The 22670-nt window shown below is 43.1% G+C and overlaps 1 protein-coding gene across 1 annotated transcript in view; it reads right to left on the bottom strand.

Moving 5' to 3' along the window:
• Positions 1–13446: 13446 nt before the first annotated feature.
• The window catches only part of LOC129841115 (von Willebrand factor A domain-containing protein 7-like), a 23846-nt gene continuing 14622 nt past the window's right edge, over positions 13447–22670 (bottom strand). The window contains exons 8-18 of the mRNA XM_055909223.1: positions 22569–22670; positions 22315–22427; positions 22024–22140; positions 21589–21777; positions 21224–21356; positions 20801–20953; positions 20048–20140; positions 19303–19571; positions 19021–19154; positions 18599–18758; positions 13447–14518 (exon numbers count right to left, since the gene is read on the bottom strand). The exon at positions 22569–22670 is cut by the window's right edge and continues 68 nt beyond it. Coding sequence (XP_055765198.1) covers positions 14117–14518; positions 18599–18758; positions 19021–19154; positions 19303–19571; positions 20048–20140; positions 20801–20953; positions 21224–21356; positions 21589–21777; positions 22024–22140; positions 22315–22427; positions 22569–22670 — 1865 coding nt within the window. The 3' untranslated portion in view covers positions 13447–14116. The remainder of the gene's footprint in view (positions 14519–18598; positions 18759–19020; positions 19155–19302; positions 19572–20047; positions 20141–20800; positions 20954–21223; positions 21357–21588; positions 21778–22023; positions 22141–22314; positions 22428–22568) is intronic.

Raw genomic sequence — 22670 nt, 5'->3', positions numbered from 1 at the left:
TTCCAGAGTGGTGATGTCATGTTGTTCCAGAGTGGTGATGTCATGTTGTTCCACAGTGGTGATGTCTTGTTGTTCCAGAGTGGTGATGTCATATTGTTCCACAGTGGTGATGGGATGTTGTTCCAGAGTGGTGATGTGATGTTGTTCCAGAGTGGTGATGTCATGTTGTTCCAGAGTGGTGATGTCATGTTGTTCCAGAGTGGTGATGTGATGTTGTTCCAGAGTGGTGATGTTGTTCCACAGTGGTGATGTGATGTTGTTCCAGAGTGGTGATGTCATGTTGTTCCACAGTGGTGATGTCATGTTGTTCCAGAGTGGTGATGTGATGTTGTTCCACAGTGGTGATGTGATGTTGTTCCACAGTGGTGATGTGATGTTGTTCCAGAGTGGTGATGTTGTTCCACAGTGGTGATGTGATGTTGTTCCACAGTGGTGATGGGATGTTGTTCCACAGTGGTGATGGGATGTTGTTCCAGAGTGGTGATGTGATGTTGTTCCAGAGTGGTGATGTGATGTTGTTCCACAGTGGTGATGGGATGTTGTTCCAGAGTGGTGATGGGATGTTGTTCCACAGTGGTGATGGGATGTTGTTCCAGAGTGGTGATGGGATGTTGTTCCACAGTGGTGATGGGATGTTGTTCCAGAGTGGTGATGGGATGTTGTTCCACAGTGGTGATGGGATGTTGTTCCAGAGTGGTGATGTCATATTGCTCCAGAGTGGTGATGGGATGTTGTTCCACAGTGGTGATGGGATGTTGTTCCACAGTGGTGATGGGATGTTGTTCTAGAGTGGTGATGGGATGTTCCTCCAAAATGTAGATCACAGATTTGGCACATAATTGCGCACATGTTAGGCTACACATAATAAAATATATTGAGACAAATTACAGACAATAGCATAGGCTACAAGTAGGAAAATTGAATTAAACTGATTAAACATGAAATGTATTCAACAACACATCTGCCATGCTGACCATCAACACGGGGGCCCCTCAGGGGTGCGTGCTTAGTCCCTTCCTTTACTCCCTGTTCACCCACTGTGCCTGGCCACGCACGACTCCAACACCATCATTAAGTTTGCCGACGACACAACGGTGGTAGGCCTGATCAAAGACAACGATGGAGGAGGGAGGAGATCAGAGACCTGACAGTGTGTTGCCAGGACAATAACCTCTTCCTCAAAGTGATCAAGACAAAGGAGATGACTGTGGACTACAGGAAAAGAGGTGCCGAGTACGCCCCCATTCACATCGACAGGGCTGTAGTGGAGCAGGTTGAGAGCTTCAAGTTACTTGGTGTCGACATCACTAACAAACTATCATGGTCCAAACACACCAAGACAGTCGTGAAGAGGGCACGACAATGCCTATAGCCCCCTTAGGATACTGAAAAGATTTGGCACGGGTTCTCAGATCCTCAAAAAGTTTAACAGCTGCACCATCGAGCATCCTGAATGGTTGCATAACCACTTGGTATGGCAAGTGCTGGGCATCCACGCGCAAGGCACTTCAGAGGGTAGTGCATATGGCCCAGTACATCACTGGGGCCAAGATTCCTGCCATCCAGGACCTCTATTCCAGGCGGTGTCAGAGGATGGTCCTAAAAATTGTCCGATACTCCAGCCACTCAAGTCATAGACTCTTCTCTCTGCTACTGCATGGCAAGTGGTACCGACGCACCAAGTCTAGGTCCAAAAGGCTCCTTAATTCTTATGCTGCAGTCCCGTTAACGGGACCGATATGACAACAGCAAGTCGAAGTGCAGGGCACCAAATTCAAAAAACAGAAATCTGATAATTAAAATTCCTCAGACATTCATGTGTTTTATATCATTTTAAAGGTAATCTTGTTGTTAATCCCACCAAAGTGTCCGATTTCAAATAGGCTTTTCAGTGAAAGCACCACAAACAATTATGTTAGGTCACCACAAAACCACAATAATCACAGCCATTTTTTCCAGCTAAAGATAGCTTCACAAAAACCAGAATAGAGATAAAATGAATCACTAACCTTCGATTATTTTCATCAGATGACACTCATAGGACTTCATGTTACACAATACATGCATGTTTTGTTTGACTAAATTCATATTTATATAACAAAATCTGAGTTTACATTGAGGCGACTAGATTCACTAGTGGCAAAAACATCAAGTGACTTTGCATAGCCACATCGTTTCAACAGAAATACTCATAAATATAGATGATAATACAAGTTATACACATGGAATTATAGATATACCTCTCCATAATGCAATCGTTGTGTCAGATTACAAAAAAACTTTACGGAAAAAGAAACCACACTATAATCTGAGACGGCACTCAAAAGTAAAACACCACAGCCGCAAAGATGGCGTCAACATAAACAAGAAAATATATGATAAATATTCCCTTACCTTTGATGATCTATATCAGAAAGCACACCAGGAATCCCAGGTCCACAATAAATGTTTGTTTTGTTCAAAAAAATCCGTTATGTATGTCCAAATACCTTCTTTTGTTAGCGCGTCTGGTTTACATATCCAAACGCTAATTCTGGTCAGTGTTATATCGGACAAAAACTTCAAAAAGTGATATTACCGGTCGAAGAAACATTTCAAACTAAGTACACAATCAATCATTAGGATGTTTTTAACATATAGCTTCAATAAAGTTCCAACCGGAGTATTCCTTCTTGTCTTCGTGAGCAATGGAACGCAAGTGACTTCCATGAGGAAAAAGCATAATCAGAAAATGGCTGCTTGATGGACACCTGACTGATTCTGCTATCATTCGCTCCCACAACATCATAGAAGTCTCATTATAATTTCTATTGATGGTTGACATCTAGTGGAACCCATAGGCAGTGCACAATCATTCATATCTCAAGGGGATTTTTTTAGGGACTGGTGAATACCTAGAAGCTCAGATTTCTGACTTCCTGTTTTGATTTCAACTCAGGACTTTGCCTGGCAATATGAGTTCTGTTAATCTCACAGACATAATTCAAAACAGTTTTAGAAACTTTAGAGTGTTTTCTATCCAATAATAATAATAATAATATGCAAATATTAGCAACTATGACTGAGGAGCAGGCCGTTTGATATGGGCACCTTTCATCCAAGCTACTCAATACTGCCCCTTCAGCCATAAGAAGTTAACAGCTTCTACCTCCAAGCCATTAGATTGCTAAACAGTAAATCAAATGGCTACCCAGACAATTTGCTTTGACACCCTTTTTTACGCTGCTGCTACTCTCTGTTATTATCTATGCATAATCACATTACCTCTACCTGTATGTACATATTACCTCAATTACCTCGACTAACCTGTACCCCTGCACATTGACTCAGTTCCGGAACCCCCTGTATATAGCCTCGTTATCGTTATTTTATTGTTTTTTAACAGAATATTTTCTAACTTACTTATTAAAAATATCTGCATTGTTGGTTACGGTATTTTAAGTAGGCAAACACCTGTTGTATTCGGCACATGTGACAAATAGAATTTGATTTGATTTGGAATATAATTGAAAGGCTAAGTACAGTGTTTGCTGCCTTCGGCTGCCTTCGATACTGTGAACCATCAGATCCTCCTCTCCGCCCTCTCCGAGTTGGGCATCTCCGGCGCGGCCCACGCTTGGATTGCGTCCTACCTGACAGGTCGCTCCTACCAGGTGGCGTGGCGAGAATCTGTCTCCTCACCACGTGCTCTCACCACTGGTGTCCCCCAGGGCTCTGTTCTAGGCCCTCTCCTATTCTCGCTATCCACCAAGTCACTTGGCTCTGTCATAACCTCACATGGTCTCTCCTATCATTGCTATGCAGACGACACACAATTAATCTTCTCCTTTCCCCCTTCTGATGACCAGGTGGCGAATCGCATCTCTGCATGTCTGGCAGACATATCAGTGTGGATGACGGATCACCACCTCAAGCTGAACCTCGGCAAGACGGAGCTGCTCTTCCTCCCGGGGAAGGACTGCCCGTTCCATGATCTCGCCAACACGGTTGACAACTCCATTGTGTCCTCCTCCCAGAGCGCTAAGAACCTTGGCGTGATCCTGGACAACACCCTGTCGTTCTCAACTAACATCAAGGCGGTGGCCCGTTCCTGTAGGTTCATGCTCTACAACATCCGCAGAGTACGACCCTGCCTCACACAGGAAGCGGCGCAGGTCCTAATCCAGGCACTTGTCATCTCCTGTCTGGATTACTGCAACTCGCTGTTGGCTGGGCTCCCTGCCTGTGCCATTAAACCCCTACAACTCATCCAGAACGCCGCAGCCCGTCTGGTGTTCAACCTTCCCAAGTTCTCTCACGTCACCCCGCTCCTCCACTCTCTCCACTGGCTTCCAGTTGAAGCTCGCATCTGCTACAAGACCATGGTGCTTGCCTACGGAGCTGTGAGGGGAACGGCACCTCAGTACCTTCAGGCTCTGATCAGGCCCTACACCCAAACAAGGCCACTGCGTTCATCCACCTCTGGCCTGCTCGCCTCCCTACCACTGAGGAAGTACAGTTCCCGCTCAGCACAGTCAAAACTGTTCGCTGCTCTGGCACCCCAATGGTGGAACAAACTCCCTCACGACGCCAGGAGAGCGGAGTCAATCACCACCTTCCGGAGACACCTGAAACCCCACCTCTTTAAGGAATACCTAGGATAGGATAAAGTAATCCTTCTGACCCCCCCCCCCCCCCCTTAAAAGATTTAGATGCACTATTGTAAAGTGGCTGTTCCACTGGATGTCATAAGGTGAATGCACCAATTTGTAAGTCGCTCTGGATAAGAGCGTCTGCTAAATGACTTAAATGTAATGTAAATGTAATGTGTTTGTATTTTCATTTAGTCTACAAATATATGTATTTGTAGTCAACTTTGTTCTGAAGTTATCGGCGGTCACAGAGAGATGGATAAACCATGTGATTCTTCTGTGAATAAAGTGATGCGGGAGGGCAAAAAAGCATTTAACAACGCACTTAGCCATTCTAGATTACGAGCGTTTAAAAGTGCAACATTAATAACGATGGTTTTGGAAACAGCTTGGAGAATTATCGATGCTCCTACGAAGGTTCTAACGATGAACTTATCCTTAAGATGCTTTTTGGAAACTGGACCCAGGGTAGTTTCACAAGGCTACTAAACTACCTCCGTTTCACAACAAAAGCATTAACATCTGTCACGATGTAGCAGGAAAGCACAGCTTTTTATTCATGCCAGAGACCTAAACTGGAGACAAAAACATCAATCTTTTATATATATATATATATAATATGTTTATTATTTTCCATTTTAAAATGCATTTAAAAAGACAGCAATACAAACATTGACATTCATTGTACTGTTGAATGGGATGGCCAATTTTGAGGACAAACAAAACTTAACTTAACTCACACACACAAAATAAAAATAAATCCTATTAGGTGGTACACGTATAAGAAGACAGCATATAGTCATTACAAGCAGTGTAGTTAAGCCAAAAATCTATATTGCGTGGAGTACAGCACAGAGTAGCAGCAGATCTGTTGTTCTGTTGTCCCTTTTATACAAGGGACATTCATTTTCATGGTGGCCTTGGGCACGTTCCCAGATGAAAACTTTGCAGATTCCTGCCAGATCTAACAACACCTGGATAGGTGTTAATAAATATATTAGCTTTCCTTATCATATAATACAGCAATCTGACGCCCAATTGTGTCATCACTAGCTATCACATTCCAGGCTGAATACTATGCAGATTTCTGCCAGATCTAACAACACCTGGATAGGTGTTAAAACCCTCTAGAGTCTAAGCCCTGTCTAAGCCGGGGTTGGGGGGGTTCCATTAAGCTAACATATGGAATTGTTTTAAGAAGGTCACACCAAGGATAATTTATCTTATTTTTTAATTTATGACCCATAAAATAAAAAAGAGATATATACACAAATATTTGATGAAACATTGAATTTGGCCTTACTGCGATTTGCACATGCAAATGCATTGATTAACAAATTCACTACATAAACAACAGATAGTCCCACCCTTTTTTACATGTATTTAACTCCTTATTTTTGGCATTCAACTATATCCATATATACTGTACTTGTTTGTGATAGACTCACCTTTCCACAGAGATGCATATTATTGTGTAGCCCAAACTATTCTGATGCTACAGACACAAGTTGGCAGATCGGCTGTACCGACTTCAGACGATTCCCAAGACGCCTGTGAGGGTCGTAGAGCAAAACGGAGAACACCATCTTCACATAGAGGGGTCATAATAGTTTGTATACCAAACCGTTAGGACGCTACAGACAATTTTGTGAGAAGACCGCTTTTCGGGATGTGGTTTGACAAACACTGCTCTATCTCTGCAAACTTTCATATTTGAGGTTTATTGGCAGACTACACTCATAAAGTGTATTGCCGCCACCTACTGTACGGAGCTAGTAAAATATCCCCAAAAACAAAAGAGGTTTTGGATGAAAAAATTCATACTAACTATCAAAAACAGCAAACACTAACCAAAAATTCATACTAACTACCAAAAACAGCAAACACTAACCAAAATTTCATACTAACTACCAAAAACAGCAAACACTAACCAAAAATTCATACTAACTACCAAAAACAGCAAACACTAACCAAAAATTCATACTAACTAGCAAAAACAGCAAACACTAACCAACAATTCATACTAACTACCAAAAACAGCAAACACTAACCAAACATTCATACTAACTACCAAAAACAGCAAACACTAACCAAAAATTCACACCACTTCTGTTCAAATACAAAGTCCAGGTCTTCTGCTGTGAATTCTTTCAGCCTGAAAACTTTGAGTCGCAGCAACAATGATTTCCAATGTTGTTGTTTTTCTTTGACACTTGAGCAGTACAATTAATAACTGTTGCAATAAACGGCACATAATCCACCTTTTTCACACAAAGCGTGTCCGATTCTCTTGATTGACAAACTTTCACTAATGGCTGGGGTGTATCCACTACCACAGGGGTACTCAACTACTATTTGAGATGGTTCGGTCACACAAATTTCCTAGGTGGCAAAGGTCTGGATGGATCATGTAATTTATCGCCGTTGTAACAAACCCCCACCTCGCAACCCATGCAACCCCAAACTGTTTACACCCCTCTAGTTGGTTGAGAGAAAATGTTGCAGTTTTTAAGGTAATTTCACACAATTTTACACATTATACATGAGACAGAAATCTGTTTTGTTGTTTTAAAGCTAATTTCCTGCAATTCTATGCATTCTTCCATGTTATTCCGGGTCCGAATCCAGTCCGCCAGTTGAGTGTGGAGGCACTACCATATCATCAACACTAGCGTCACTTGCTTTTCTCAATTATTTTGCTTGCCTCCACGTAGGAGATCCTTTGATCCACCCTTACTTTTGCCCTGTTTACCTCCTTCACCAGGGAACTCCAAGAACTCCAAGAACTCTGGATCAGTGGCGGAACAAGTACTCAATTGTCATACTTGAGTAAAAGAATAGAAACATTAGAACAAATTTAAAGTGAATGTCACCCAGTAAAATACTACTTGAGTAAAAGTATTTGGTTTAAAATATACTTAAGAATCAAAAGTAAATGGAATTGCTAAAATATACTTAAGTATTACAAGTAAAAGTATAAATAATTTCAAATTCCTTATATTAAGCAAAGCAGACGCCACCATTTCTTGTTTTTTAAATTTACGGATAGCCAGAGGCACACTCCAACACTCAGACATTATTTACAAAATATGCATTTGTGTTTAGTGAGTCTGCCAGGCCAGAGGGAGTAGGGATGACCACGTGTTCTCTTGATAAGTGCGTGAATTTCTCAATTTTCCTTTCCTGCTAAGCATTCAAAATGTAACGAGTGCTTTGGATTGTCAGGGAAATGTATGGAGCAAAAAGTACAATATTTTCTTTCGAAATGTAGTGAAGTAAAAGTAAAAGTTGTCAAAACTATAAATAGCAAAGTAAAGTACAGATACCCCAAAAACTACTTAAGTAGTACTTTAAAATATTTTTGCTTAAGAACTTTACACCACTGACCTTCTTCACCCCAGTCTTCAATACACTCCTTCCGTCTGCAAACATGGCCAAATCCTTTAGAGTTATTGCACTGAAGTGGCTTGTTGACAAATACTCTTACTGCATACTTTACATAACCTAACTTCACATAACCTAACTTTACATAACCTAACTTCACATAACCTGACTTTACATAACCTAACTTTACATAACCTAACTTTACATAACCTAACTTTACATAACCTAACTTTACATAACCTGACTTTACATAACCTAACTTTACATAACCTAACTTCACATAACCTGACTTTACATAACCTAACTTTACATAACCTAACTTCACATAACCTGACTTTACATAACCTAACTTTACATAACCTAACTTTACATAACCTAACTTTACATAACCTAACTTCACATAACCTAACTTTACATAACCTAACTTCACATAACCTAACTTTACATAACCTAACTTCACATAACCTAACTTTACATAACCTAACTTCACATAACCTAACTTTACATAACCTAACTTTACATAACCTGACTTTACATAACCTAACTTTACATAACCTAACTTTACATGCGTAGGGATGTGTTCTTTATCAAAAAACTAAAGAACTGACAGACATTCTACCTTTTACCCATTTACCATGCGTTTCAGACAATGGGCACCAACCACATCTTGGATTCTCTAGAAGTATTCAATATTTACCTCCATCGACACACCCGGTTATGACTCCTTTAACTGCTGCTCTACTCTGCAGTCCAAAGCACAATAATGTGATTCCCGATGCCTTCTTTTTCTGCTCTTCAGAAACACATTGAACCATAACAAGCCCAATCCTGGTCACTCTGATTGATTCCACTTTACACAACACATGCTTCACCTTCTTTGATACTTCGAATGAGTTTCCCGAGATTCACGTCCATGTTCAAAAAACACATCCCAACAAGAAACAAATCCTTATCTGACCTACACTCATCATCCTTTCCAATTGTTGACAATTTCCTTTTTTCGCTACCATTCTTTGACACTACTGTTTTCCATTCATCAACTTTACTCAATACTGTTCTCGATTCAGACTTGGCATCCACTTCCGCCATGATTCCTTCGCCATCTACACACTGAATCAAGAGCAGATTCTTGGCACGGCTGTGCTCAGACGGACAGGTTTTTCTTTAGTCCCTGCAACTTTTCACCTCAAATGCAAAAGTCCGACCCGAGCTACCAGAAGCCGGAGCTGCAGGCTGCTGGGTCAGCCTGGCAGTCAACCACCGAGACACTGACCAGCTGCAGAGAGAGGGAGAGAGTGAGACGGAGAGGGAGATACCGTGATCATGATGATAAGGGAGAAGTGGAGACAGCCCATGTAGGCCTCTCAGCTCTCTGCTGTATCTTGATCTATGCCTCTACTGTCTAGCATATTTAAACTCAGCAAAAAATAAACATCCTCTCACTGTCAACTGTGTTTATTTTCAACAAACTTAACATGTGTAAATATTTGAATGAACATAACAAGATTCAACAACTGAGACATAAACTGAACAAATTCCACAGACATGTAACTAACAGAAATGGAATAATGTGTCCCTGACCAAAGGGGGGTCAAAATCAAAAGTTACTGTCAGTATCTGGTGTGGCCACCAGCTGTAATAAGTACTCCTCCTCATGGACTGCACCAGATTTGCCAGTTCTTACTGTGAGATGCTACCCCACTCTTCCACCAAGGCACATTTCTGGGGGAATAGCCCTAGCCCTCACCCTCCGATCCAACAGGTCCCAGACGTGATCAATGGGATTGAGATCCGGGCTCTTCACTGGCCATGGCAGAATATTGACATTCCTGTCAGGAAATCACGCACAGAACGAGCAGTATGGCTGGTGGCATTGTCATGCTGGAGGGTCATGTCAGGATGAGCCTGCAGGAAGGGTACCACATGAGGGAGGAGGATGTCTTCCTCCAACAAGCTCAGTCCGATGATGCTGTGACACACCGCCCCAAACCATGACGGACCCTCCACCTCCAAATCGATCCCGCTCCAGAGGACAGGCCTCGGTGTAACGCTCATTCCTTCGATGATAGACGTGAATCCGACCATCACCCCTGGTGAGACAAAACCGCGACTCGTCAGTGAAGATCACTTTTTGCCAGTCCTGTCTGGTTCAGCGACGGCGGGTTTGTGCACATAGGCGACGTTGCTGACGGTGATGTCTGGTGAGGACCTGCCTTACAACAGGCCTACAAGCCCTCAGTCCAGCCTCTCTCAGCCTATTGCGGACAGTCTGAGCGCTGATGGAGGGATTGTGCGTTCCTGGTGTAACTCGGGCAGTTGTTGTTGCCATCCTGTACCTGTCCTGCAGGTGTGATGTTCTTGCCTAGCGTCTGTAAGCTGTTAGTGTCTTAACGACCGTTCCACAAGTGCATGTTCATTAATTGTTTATGGTTCATTGAACAAGCATGGGAAACAGTGTTTAAACCCTTTACAATGAAGATCTGTGAAGTTATTTGTATTTTTACGAATTATCTTTGAAAGACAGGGTCCTGAAAAAGGGATGTTTCTTTTTTTGCTGAGTTTATCTATCTATCTATCTATCTATCTATCTATCTATCTATCTATCTATCTATCTATCTATCTATCTATCTATCTATCTATCTATCTATCTATCTATCTATCTATCTATCTATCTATCTATCTATCACTCTATCTATCACTCTATCTATCTATCTATCTATCTATCTATCTATCTATCTATCACTCTATCTATCACTCTATCTATCTATCTATCACTCTATCTATCTATCTATCACTCTATCACTCTATCTATCTATCTATCTATCTATCTATCTATCTATCTATCTATCTATCTATCTATCTATCTATCTATCACTCTATCTATCTATCTATCACTCTATCTATCACTCTATCTATCTATCTATCACTCTATCTATCTATCTATCTATCTATCTATCTATCTATCTATCTATCTATCTATCTATCTATCTATATATCTGTCTGTCTGTCTGTCTGTCTGTCTGTCTGTCTGTCTGTCTGTCTGTCTGTCTGTCTGTCTGTCTGTCTGTCTGTCTGTCTGTCTGTCTGTCTGTCTGTCTGTGTCTAACTAACCTATCTGTACACTACATGGTCAACAGTATGTGGACACCTGCTAGTCGACCATCTAATTCCAAAATCATGGGATAACACTGACCACAGTGGAAGGAGTAGGACTGATTCTCTGTGTTGTTCACACTCTAGGTTCTGAGAGAGTGGTCAGTCTAACTCTGTGTTGGTCATACTCTAGGTTCTGAGAGAGTGGTCAGTCTAACTCTGTGTTGTTCATACTCTAGGTTCTGAGAGAGTGGTCAGTCTAACTCTGTGTTGTTCATACTCTAGGTTCTGAGAGAGAGGTCAGTATAACTCTGTGTTGTTCATACTCTAGGTTCTGAGAGAGAGGTCAGTCTAACTCTGTGTTGTTTATACTCTAGGTTCTGAGAGAGAGGTCAGTCTAGCTCTGTGTTGTTCATACTCTAGGTTCTGAGAGAGAGGTCAGTCTAACTCTGTGTTGTTCATACTCTAGGTTCTGAGAGAGTGGTCAGTCTAACTCTGTGTTGTTCATACTCTAGGTTCAGAGAGAGTGGTCAGTCTAACTCTGTGTTGTTCACACTCTAGGTTCTGAGAGAGTGGTCAGTCTAACTCTGTGTTGTTCATACTCTAGGTTCTGAGAGAGAGGTCAGTCTAACTCTGTGTTGTTCATACTCTAGGTTCTGAGAGAGAGGTCAGTCTAACTGTGTTGTTCATACTCTATGTTCTGAGAGAGAGGTCAGTCTAACTCTGTGTTGTTCATACTCTAGGTTCTGAGAGAGAGGTCAGTCTAACTCTGTGTTGTTCATACTCTAGGTTCTGAGAGAGAGGTCAGTCTAACTCTGTGTTGTTCATACTCTAGGTTCTGAGAGAGAGGTCAGTCTAACTCTATGTTGTGTGGTGGTGGAGTGGAGAACTGTGTGGTGGTGGAGTGGAGAACTGTGTGGTGGTGGAGTGGAGAACTGTGTGGTGGAGGAGTGGAAAACTGTGTGGTGGTGGAGTGGAGAACTGTGTGGTGGTGGAGTGGAGGCCCTTATGGTGGTGGAGTGGAGAACTGTGTGGTGGTGGAGTGGAGAACTGTGTGGTGGTCGAGTGGAGAACTGTGTGGTGGTGGAGTGGAGAACTGTGTGGTGGTGGAGTGGAGAACTGTGTGGTGGTGGAGTGGAGAACTGTGTGGTGGTGGAGTGGAGAACTGTGTGGTGGTGGAGTGGAGAACTGTGTGGTGGTGGAGTGGAGAACTGTGTGGTGGAGGAGTGGAGGTCCTTATGGTGGTGGAGTGGAGAACTGTGTGGTGGTGGAGTGGAGAACTGTGTGGTGGTGGAGTGGAGAACTGTGTGGTGGAGGAGTGGAGGCCCTTATGGTGGTGGAGTGGAGAACTGTGTGGTGGTGGAGTGGAGAACTGTGTGGTGGAGGAGTGGAGAACTGTGTGGTGGAGGAGTGGAGGCCCTTATGGCGGTGGAGTGGATAACTGTGCAGTGGTACCTTACAGGTCATCAAGCCAAGGAGAATAGTGGGACAATCAGTGTTCATTTCCAGAGTAGTGGATATGTGAGGGACTGCTGTTTAAGGAACTCTTCACTGTATGTTAAGCAACACTTGACTCCTGGAGTTATTTGGGCGTTGCCATAACAAGAGGGTTGAAAACTTACTGATTCAAGACATTTCAGATGAACATGTTTCAATCATTTGTCAAAGAAAAAAAACGGAATTCTACTTTGACATGACATTCTACGTTCACTTTCTGAAGGTAATTGTAATGTATCCAATGTATAAGAACGTAATTCATAACACATAGCCAGCCTACTGAAACCTACTTTTGGCAAAGTCTGACGAAAACCCTGTAACTCCATATTTGTTGTACACGGTGTATTCACACCCTTTGACTTTTTCCCTAAAATGTTGTGTTACAGCCTGAATTTAAAATGGATTACATTTATATTTTGTGTCACTGGCCTACGCACAATACCCCACAATGTCAAAGTGGAATTATGTTTTCAGAAATGTTTACAAATTAATAACTACTAGCCTAGTCAAGCAGACTAACAGCTGCTTAGTTTAATACGTGAAGCAAAACTGAATGTGAGCTATCGAGATCAGGCTAATTTCACATGGCTACTAAACTACCTCCGTATTATAACAAAACAACTAACATGAGTCACTCACACAGTAGTCACTCACACAGCATTCACTCACACAGCAGTCACTCACACAGCAGTCACTCACACAGCAGTCACTCACACAGTAGTCACTCACACAGCAGTCACTCACACAGTAGTCACTCACACAGTAGTCACTCACACAGTAGTCACTCACACAGTAGTCACTCACACAGTAGTCACTCACACAGTAGTCATTCACACAGTACTCATTCACACAGTAGCTTTTTATTCATGACAGAGATGTAACTGGAGACTTACAAAAATTAAACATCAATCTTACAGTTGCAAATAACATGTTGAGAAAGTGCACAGAGAGAGAGTACTGCTGGCAGTTTTTAAAGTGACATTCATTTAAATGTTGGCTTTGTCACACGAATCATTGTTGATGCAATGCAATGTCTGCAATGTAGTCGGTCTGGAGCACAACCTTTTAACTTCAAGAGGCAGCATTGGTCAGGCAGTCAATACATGAGCCTTACTCTGCGTTCACAACCACGTGGGAAGGTGGTATTTACCACCTACGACTGGGAAAATCCGCTTGAAGGCCCCTCCAACTGGTAATTACTAGTCTATCATCCCTGAGCAACATCTTCTCCCACATGTTGACCTCTAACGTCACCTACTAAGGATATTAACTCAATAACATCATGTTCAGCAGTTAAATGCAACAACAAAACATTATTATTAAAATGGTTTTTGAACACTATAATTTGTTTAAAAGCGTGAAAGCTGGACTTTTAGTTTATGGTTAAAGTAGCTTGTTGACCAATTTGCGTTTCTCAACAAGTTCAATGCACGTGAATGAATAAACAGGTATTTACAACTTCACAACGGGTAATTTCCACCTTCCCACTTGGTTCTTAATGCAGCATTAGATCAGATAAGTAAGTCTCTGAGGGACGTAGTGAAGAGGGCAGAGACCAGCAGACACACCAACAGTGGGAGGGACAGAGCAAGGGAGGGCGGTCCCGCGTTGCGGACGATGGAAAACCGACAGGTGCCGACATTCATGGCCTTGTCCACCGCCACCAGCTCCACTGTCAGAGAGCAGCACGAAGCGTTGAACGCTGCTGCAACAAACGTCTGCTTCAGGTCCGTGTGGGTGAGGTTACCCACTCCCTGGCGGTGTTTGAGGCTGGCGATGCCTGTGCCATTGACACCGTCGGTCAGGTTGGCAGAGAGCTGCCAGAAGGCGGAGCTGCAGACTGCTGGGTCAGCTGGGCAGTCGACCACCGAGACGCTGACCATCTCACACTGTGGAGGGGTGAAATCTGTCACCTGGGGGGGGGGGGGGGGGGGGGGGGCACAGAGAAAGAGAGAGAGAGGTCATGATCAGATGAGCTCCTGCCTTTTTCAGCATGTTCTTAAAAAAATATAGATTAAGAGTTAGATACATTTAGATTTTTTTTGTCAGGAACGTATACAGTATGCTACCCTCTACAACATTCAACCTTCACTCCAAACCTTCACTCCAAATCAAAAATCAAAACCTACAACCTGATTTTGGGCGGAAATACGGAATCACCTGGAAGGCTTACAACTACCAAAGATTATTATTCCAACGCTATACAGCAAATGCTCTGGAAAACAACAGAAACCTGAAAACAACATCCAACCTGGAACTGAGCGAGTAATGTTTAGTCTGAAGCTATATTTTATTTCCAAAAGCCAAAAAGAAAAATACATTACATTACTTTATGAGGACTGAATGCTAAATTAAGTGAGAGGTGTCAAATCCCTTTAGCCCAACAATGGCAGGAGAGTTGAACAGTCTACTCCAACCAGGACATCACTCTCAAACGTAGCCCCAACACTTCACATAGGAGAAACAGATCAATAGCCACCCCACCCAGACCAGCGAGACACACTCCCAGACCTGTGGGACCCTCCCGGAAGTACACATAGAGGACACACGCCGAGAGGACCAACATCCAGACCACAACACCACCAGCCACATACACACCCCCACCCCCACCAATCAACACCCCCACAAGTCAACCATGCCCACACCCCGTTTAGGACCCCTCAGATCAGACCTATGCCTCTCCTGCCCACCCCATGCACCCCACCCCCGGTACAACAGACTACGTATTCATCCTTCACACCATAATTGACAAACAAACAAACAAACCAAAACTAAGGCAAAGTCTTCTCATGCTTTGTTGATAAAAAAAAGCCTTTGACTCAATTTGGCATGAGGGTCTGCTATACAAATTGATGGAAAGTGGTGTTGGGGAAAAAGATACGACATTATAAAATCCATGTACACAAACAAGAAGTGTGCGGTTAAAATAGGCAAAAAACATACACATTTCTTCCCAAAGGGCTGTGGAGTGAGACAGGGATGCAGCTTAAGGCCCATTCTCTTCAACATATACATCAATGAATTGGCAACGGCACTAGAAAAGTCTGCAGCACCCTACTAGAATCTGAAGTCAAATGTCTACTGTTTGCTGACGATCTGGTGCTTCCGTCCCCAACCAAGGAGGGCCTACAGCAGCACCTAGATCTTCTGCACAGATTCTGTCAGACCTGGGCCCTGACAGTAAATCTCAGTAAGACCAAAACAATGTTGTTCCAAAAAAGGTCCAGTCACCGGGACCACAAATACAAATTCCATCTATACACCGTTGCCCTAGAGCACACGGAAAACTATACATACCTTGGCCTAAACATCAGCACCACAGGTAACTTCCACAAAGCTGTGAATGATCTGAGAGACAAGGCAAGAAGGGCTTCTATGCCAACAAAAGGAACATAAAATGTGACATACCAATTAGGATCTGGCTAAAAATACTTGAATCAGTTATAGAACCCAGTTATCTTTATGGTTGTGAGGTCTGGGTCTGCTCACCAACCAAGAATTCACAAAATGGGACAAACACCAAATTGAAACTCTGCATGCAGAATTCTGCAAAAATATCCTCAGTGTACAACGTAGAACACCAAATAATGTATGCAGAGCAGAATTAAGCCGATACTAATTATCAAAATCCAGAAAAGATTTGTTCAATTCTACAACCACCTAAAAGGAAGCGATTCCCAAACCTTCCATAACAAAGCCATCACCTACAGAGAGATGAACCTGGAGAAGAGTCTCCTAAGCAAGCTGGTCCTGGGGCTCTGTTCACAAACACAAACAGACCCCACAGAGCCCTAGGACAGCAACACAATTAGACCCAACCAAATCATGAGAAAACAAAAAGATAATTACTTGACACATTGGAAAAAATTTACAAAAAAACTGAGCAAACTAGAATGCTATTTGGCCCTAAACAGAGAGTACAAGGTGGCAGAATACCTGACCACTGTGACTGACCCAAAATTAAGGAAAGCTTTGACTATGTACAGACTCAGTGAGCATAGTCTTGCTATTGAGAAAGGCCGCCGTAGGCAGAACTGGCTCTCAAGAGAAGACAGGCTATGTGCACACTGCCCACAAAATGAGGTGGAAACTGAGCTGCACTTCCTAACCTCCTGCCCAATGTATGACCATATTAGAGACACATATTTCCCTCAGATTACACAGATCCACAAAGAATTTGAAGACAATTCAGATTTTGATAAACTCCCAATGAAATACCACAGTGTGCCATCACAGCAGCAATATTTGTGACCTGTTGCCACAAGAAAAGGTCAACCAGTGAAGAACAAACACCATTGTAAATATAACCCATATTTATGCTTATTTATTTTCCCTTTTGTACTTTAACTATTTGTACATTGTTGCAACACTGTATACATACATAATATGACATTTGTAATGTATTTATTCTTTTGGAACTTCTGTGAGTGTAATGTTTACTCTTCATTTTTATTGTTTATTTCACTTTTGTATATTATCTACTTCACTTGCTTTGACAATGTTAACATATGTTTCCCATGCCAATAAAGCCCCTTGAATTGAATTGAGAGAGATGAGAGAGAAAGAAGAGAGAGAAAGAGAAGAGACCGTGATCATGATGATGAGGGAGATGAGATGAGGAAAGGAGGCTGTTTGGAAGTGGAGACAGGCCATATAGTGGAGATGGCCCATAGAATGGAGACGGCCCATAGAGTGGAGACGGCCATTATAGGCCTTTCAGCTCTCTAGTGTATCTTTATCTATACCTCTACTGTTTTACATTTCTACACCCATTGTGATGTCACATTAGAATGCACACACAGGGTTCTATACAACAAAAAATATTAACTCAACATGTAAAGTGTTAGTCCCATATTTCATGAGCTGTAATAAAAGATCACAGAAATACAAAAACAAAAAGCGTATTTCTCTCAAATGTTGTGAACAAATTTGTTTACATCCCTGTTTGTGAGCATTTCTCTTTTGCCAAGATAATCCATCCACCTGACAGGTGGGGCATATGAAGAAGCTGATTAAACAGCATGATCATTACACAGGTGCACCTCGTGCTGGGGACAATAAAAGGCCGCTCTAAAATGTGCAGTTTTGTCATACAACACAATGCCACAGATGTCTCAAGTTTTGAGGGAGCTTGCAATTGGCATGCTGACTGCAGGAATGTCCATCAGAGCTGTTGCCAGAGAGTTGAATGTTAATTTATCTACCATAAGCCATACCATAGTGTTGTTTTAGAGAATTTGGCAGTACGTCCAACTGGCCTCACAACCGCAGACCATGTGTATGGTGTCGTGTGTGCGAGCTAATTTCTGATGTCAACGTTGTGAACAGAGTGCCCCATGGTGGCGGTGGTGTTATGGTATGTGCCGGCATAAGCGATGGACAACAAACACAATTGCATTTTATCAATGGCAATTTGAATGCACAGAGATACCGTGAGATCCCGAGGCCAATTGTCGTGCCATTCATGTTTCAGCATGATAATGAACAGCCCCATGTCAAAAGGATCTGTATACAATTCCTGGAAGCTGAAAATGTTGCAGTTCTTCCATTGCCTGAAAACTCACCAGACATGTCACCCATTGAGCATGTTTGGAATGCTCTGGATCGACATATACGATAGCGTGTTCCAGTTCCAGCCAATATCCAGTAACTTCGGAATTCCATTGAATATGAGTGGGACTACATTCTACAGGCCACAATCAACAGCCTGATCAACTCTATGCGAAGAAAATGTGTCGCTCTGCCTGAGGCAAATGGATGGTCACACCAGATACTGACCGGTTTTCTGATCCACACCCCTAAGTTATCTGTGACCAACAGATGCATATCTGTATTCCCAGTCATGTGAAATCCATAGATTAGGGCCTAATGAATTTATTTAAATTGACTGATTTCCTTATATGAACTGTAACTCTTTAAAATTGTTGCATGTTGTGTTTGTTTTTGTTCAGGATAATATATTTTTATCTATCTGTATATATAGCTGAGGTTACCTTGGTGACGACAGAGAGGCGCAGGACGGCGTAGTTGGAGTCGGACGCCCCGGGGGCCACAGCCTCGATGGTCAGGGTGACGTCTGTTCCTGATGGTGTGTTGGCGGGCACCGTGATGGTCAGTTCACTGGTGGCGTTTCCTCCAGTGGTCACAGCGATGCTGTTAAGTTAGCATCAACAATGGGTTAGCATTAAGTGTCAATACAAACGATGCCAAGAGAGGACCATAATAAGTAATGTTGAGTCATTTTGCTAGCGGAGAAGAAGCTAATTTTAACCAGATAACCTGGTCCCAGATCTGTTTGTGCTTAAATTGCCAACGCCTGTGGTCAATGTGCCACGTGAAAATGACCATAGGAGTTGGCCAGACAGAACAAGCAGATCTGGGACCAGTCTCAGGATATTCCAGCCCTGATCCCTACCTGCCAGGGACATTCATGTTGAAGTCTCTGTCGTTTCTGGCACTGATTTTGTAGCTGCCTCCAGTGGCGTCGGTCATGACGGTGAAGGGAAGGGTGAAGGGTTTACCAGGCTCCATGCTTCTGTCCACCACGGCCTGAGAAGACAAGAAGAACAAGAAAGAGGAATTGTTGAGGAGTTGTTGTGAGGTCCACTTTTTTTTAATGTGCAGTATAGGCTCCTTCATAATTTACAAATGAAAGCCGATTTTCAATGTAAACAGGAAGTGTGTCAGCATCACTTACCTTGATGGTAACCTTGGAGACGGACATCTGAGTGGTGGACTGTCTCTGGAACACGGTGGAGGAGACCACGTCTGTCCCGTTCAACAGCACCACAAACTCCCCCGCAGGGACCTTGGTTACCGTAACCAGGAAGTCCCCGTTGCCCATGTCTTCCAGGGCCCCGCCTACGACATCTGACCCTGACACTGTCACCAAGGCAACGTTGGCCACCTTTACAGAGGCTGGGCCCTTTCTGCCCAACACTGATACCAACAGCATGGCAGGTATACCTGGGAGAAGGAGAGAAGAGAGGAGGAATGGAGGGAAAGAGAGGGAGAGAGAGAGGAGGACGAGTGTAGGGGTAGGGAGAGAAAAAGAGGGAGAGAGAGAGAGGAGGAAAATTATCTTGAAGGGTGTGGCTATGTAACTATTTCTAGGTTCAGATCAATTATTATAAATTACAATTAATTGCTTTTTATGACTATGACTAAGTAGGCTTTAAAAATGAACAGAATGCATTGTTTCGACCTACACAACATCAAGGAGGACCAGCCTACTTTCTGATAGAGAATACAGCAATGAGTGCAAAACCTCTCGCCAGTGAGAAAAACGACGTGCACAATGATCATCTGCCTCTAACGGATTTAGCGAAGTGGCAGCTGCATTCATGTAGATGATGTATCCATGATGTCGCCTTGGTATAATTGTGATTGACAGATTACCTGCTGGTATGGTAATGATTTTAAGATGATGTTGTAGTGTTTACCTGTTTTTGGACGGCCAGAGATGAGGGCGTATCCTGGGTGAGGTCCCTCGAAGGTCTCCACAAAGTCATAAATGAAGGCAATGGTACTCTGACCTGGAGAGACAGACACACACACGTACGCACACACACGTACGCACACACACACACACACACACACACACACACACACACACACACACACACACACACACACACACACACACACACACACACACACACACACACACACACACACACACACACACACACACACACACACACACACACACACACACACACACACACACACACACACGCACACACACACGCACACACAGTCAATCAGGGCTGTATTCTCTCCCTTCTCTTATGGCTCTGCCAGACCTGGGTTCCAATACTTTTTTACATATTTGTACATGATTTAAAAGAGTTAAGTTTAGGGTTAGGTGATGTCACTTTACCCCTACCTACATGTACATATTACCTCAATTACCTCGACTAACCTGTACCCCTGAACATTGACTCGGGATCATTTTTTTCTTGATTTTTCTTATTTACTTTTTTAAACACTGAATTGTAGGTTAAGGGCTCATAAGTAAGCATTTCATGGTAAGGTCTACCTACACCTCTTGTATTTGGTGCATGTGACATATTTGAATTGATTATTGATTAACCCAGGTCTGGGCTCTGTGTCTATCAAGGCTTCCATCTAGTGTTGAGCGTGAGCATAACACACATATTTAATAGAACAGACGTATCTCTATGGTAACTCACCCGTGACCTTCAGTGTGTAGGGCTGGCTGGAGTTCATGCTGATTTCCCATAATCCTGTCTGTTTGTTGGAGGCCAGGCGGACCCGGTAGAGATTGCCCACCGTCTGGACGTTCCCCAGTTTCCCGTTGGTCTCATTCTGTTTCTGGGTCACACCTGTAGGGGCAAGGAGGGTGACAGTCAAATAACAGTCAAACATACTGTCAATGGGCTATACCTGGTTCATGATACCTTGTTGAAATGTGCTTTATGCCTTAAAAACATTAAGATAGCTACATACTCAAACACGCAAAACAGGTCTTAACCAATGAGGAGGAAAAACTAACCTTAGATCAGTGTCTAGGGGAAATGTCATCCTATTCAGTTAGGTGAACCTTTACCTGAAAACTGATATTAGATCAGTGTGTAGGTGTTGGAGGTTCCTACCTGCAGGGTTCTTCAGGGTGAAGGTGAGGGACTTTCCAGTGATGTAGATGGTGATGTTGTTCAGAGACTCGTCCAGCAGGAAGGAGAACGTCTCAGCTTTGCCTGGGTTCCTCGCTCGCTGTAGGACTGTCACCTGAGGAGGAGGAAGACAGAATGAGTGAGGAAGATAGAAAGAAGAGGTGATGTAGAGTATGTTGTTGTTTTATTGTAACGTGGAGGATTTAATTATCATAGATATAAATATTATGTCTAGGCATTTCTAAAATTCATTATTTATAAAGCACGTGTTTTTAAATTGATCAAGTTTTGAATTATTTAAAATCAACTACTGATATAAAACAAAATGGCCACCACCGTTGACTCACCAGAGCGGAGGTGGAGGAGTCGATGATGACGTCAGTGGCCTGGGGCAGATTGTCTTTGGTGACTCCAATGGCCTGACCACCAGACGCCAGCGCCAGGTCCTTGTAGGTCTCGAATGTAGCTTCCCGGGACTCTACTCCACGCCTCCTCCTTCTAGCACCAGCACCAGCACCAGTCATGAAGAAAGACACCTGGAGAGACACATAGGTGTGTTTGAGAGAGTTTGCCTGGTCGTATTCATTAGGCACCAAACGAAGAAAGAAAGAAAAATGGGAGTGACTACCTCTCCAATAAGAATTGCTAGTTTTCATTTGCCGTTGCAAAACATTTTCCTGCGGTTTGCTACTGTGTGCCCTAATTAATAAGATCCTGAACTGCAGGACATGGTTTCTTCTAAAACAGGAAGTGTTTGAGGAGGTGTTTGAGGAAGTGCTCACGGTTGACTTGGTGCTCCTGATCAGGGCCACGATGGTGTCCTTTAACGCAATGTCCTTGGCAACGGCATCTGTGAAAACATAGATGTGGGACGACGCAGGGGCACCGGTCAGCGCCAACTAGAGAGAGAGAGAGAGAGAGAGAGAGAGAGAGAGAGAGAGAGAGAGAGAGAGAGAGAGAGAGAGAGAGAGGGAGAATGCTTAGTTTATTTATTTATTGTCAGGTGCACCATAAAGAAAGAATGGAATTATATCTGAAACCTGATTGGAATATAGCCATGTCAATCACTGTACCTGTAGGCCTGATAGGCACATCTCAGGGAGGTCTCCGCCTCCATCAGCCTTGAGTTTAGCGATCTCTGTTTTCATAACATCAGGGTTTGTCGTTCTTATCAGGGGTCCGAACCCTACACACACACAAACACACACTGATTACTAACCACTTCCTGACTTAACCACAAACCGCACCAGCATTTCGGTGACTGCCAGAGTTTGTCAGTGATGTTTTGCTAAGGAGAATGCTTGGTGGAGTGTAAAGCCAGCTTTACCTGGGTCATTGAATGGGACCAGGATGTACTGGGAGGGCTCATCCTGCGTTCCCTTCTTGCTGTCGATGATCTCATTGACAACTCGTTTGGCTTCGAGGATGT

Source organism: Salvelinus fontinalis, chromosome 42 (assembly GCF_029448725.1).
Source record: "Salvelinus fontinalis isolate EN_2023a chromosome 42, ASM2944872v1, whole genome shotgun sequence".
Taxonomy (NCBI): domain Eukaryota; kingdom Metazoa; phylum Chordata; class Actinopteri; order Salmoniformes; family Salmonidae; genus Salvelinus; species Salvelinus fontinalis.
Note: the sequence above shows the minus strand (reverse complement) of the source record. Positions and strands in the feature narration are given on the sequence as shown.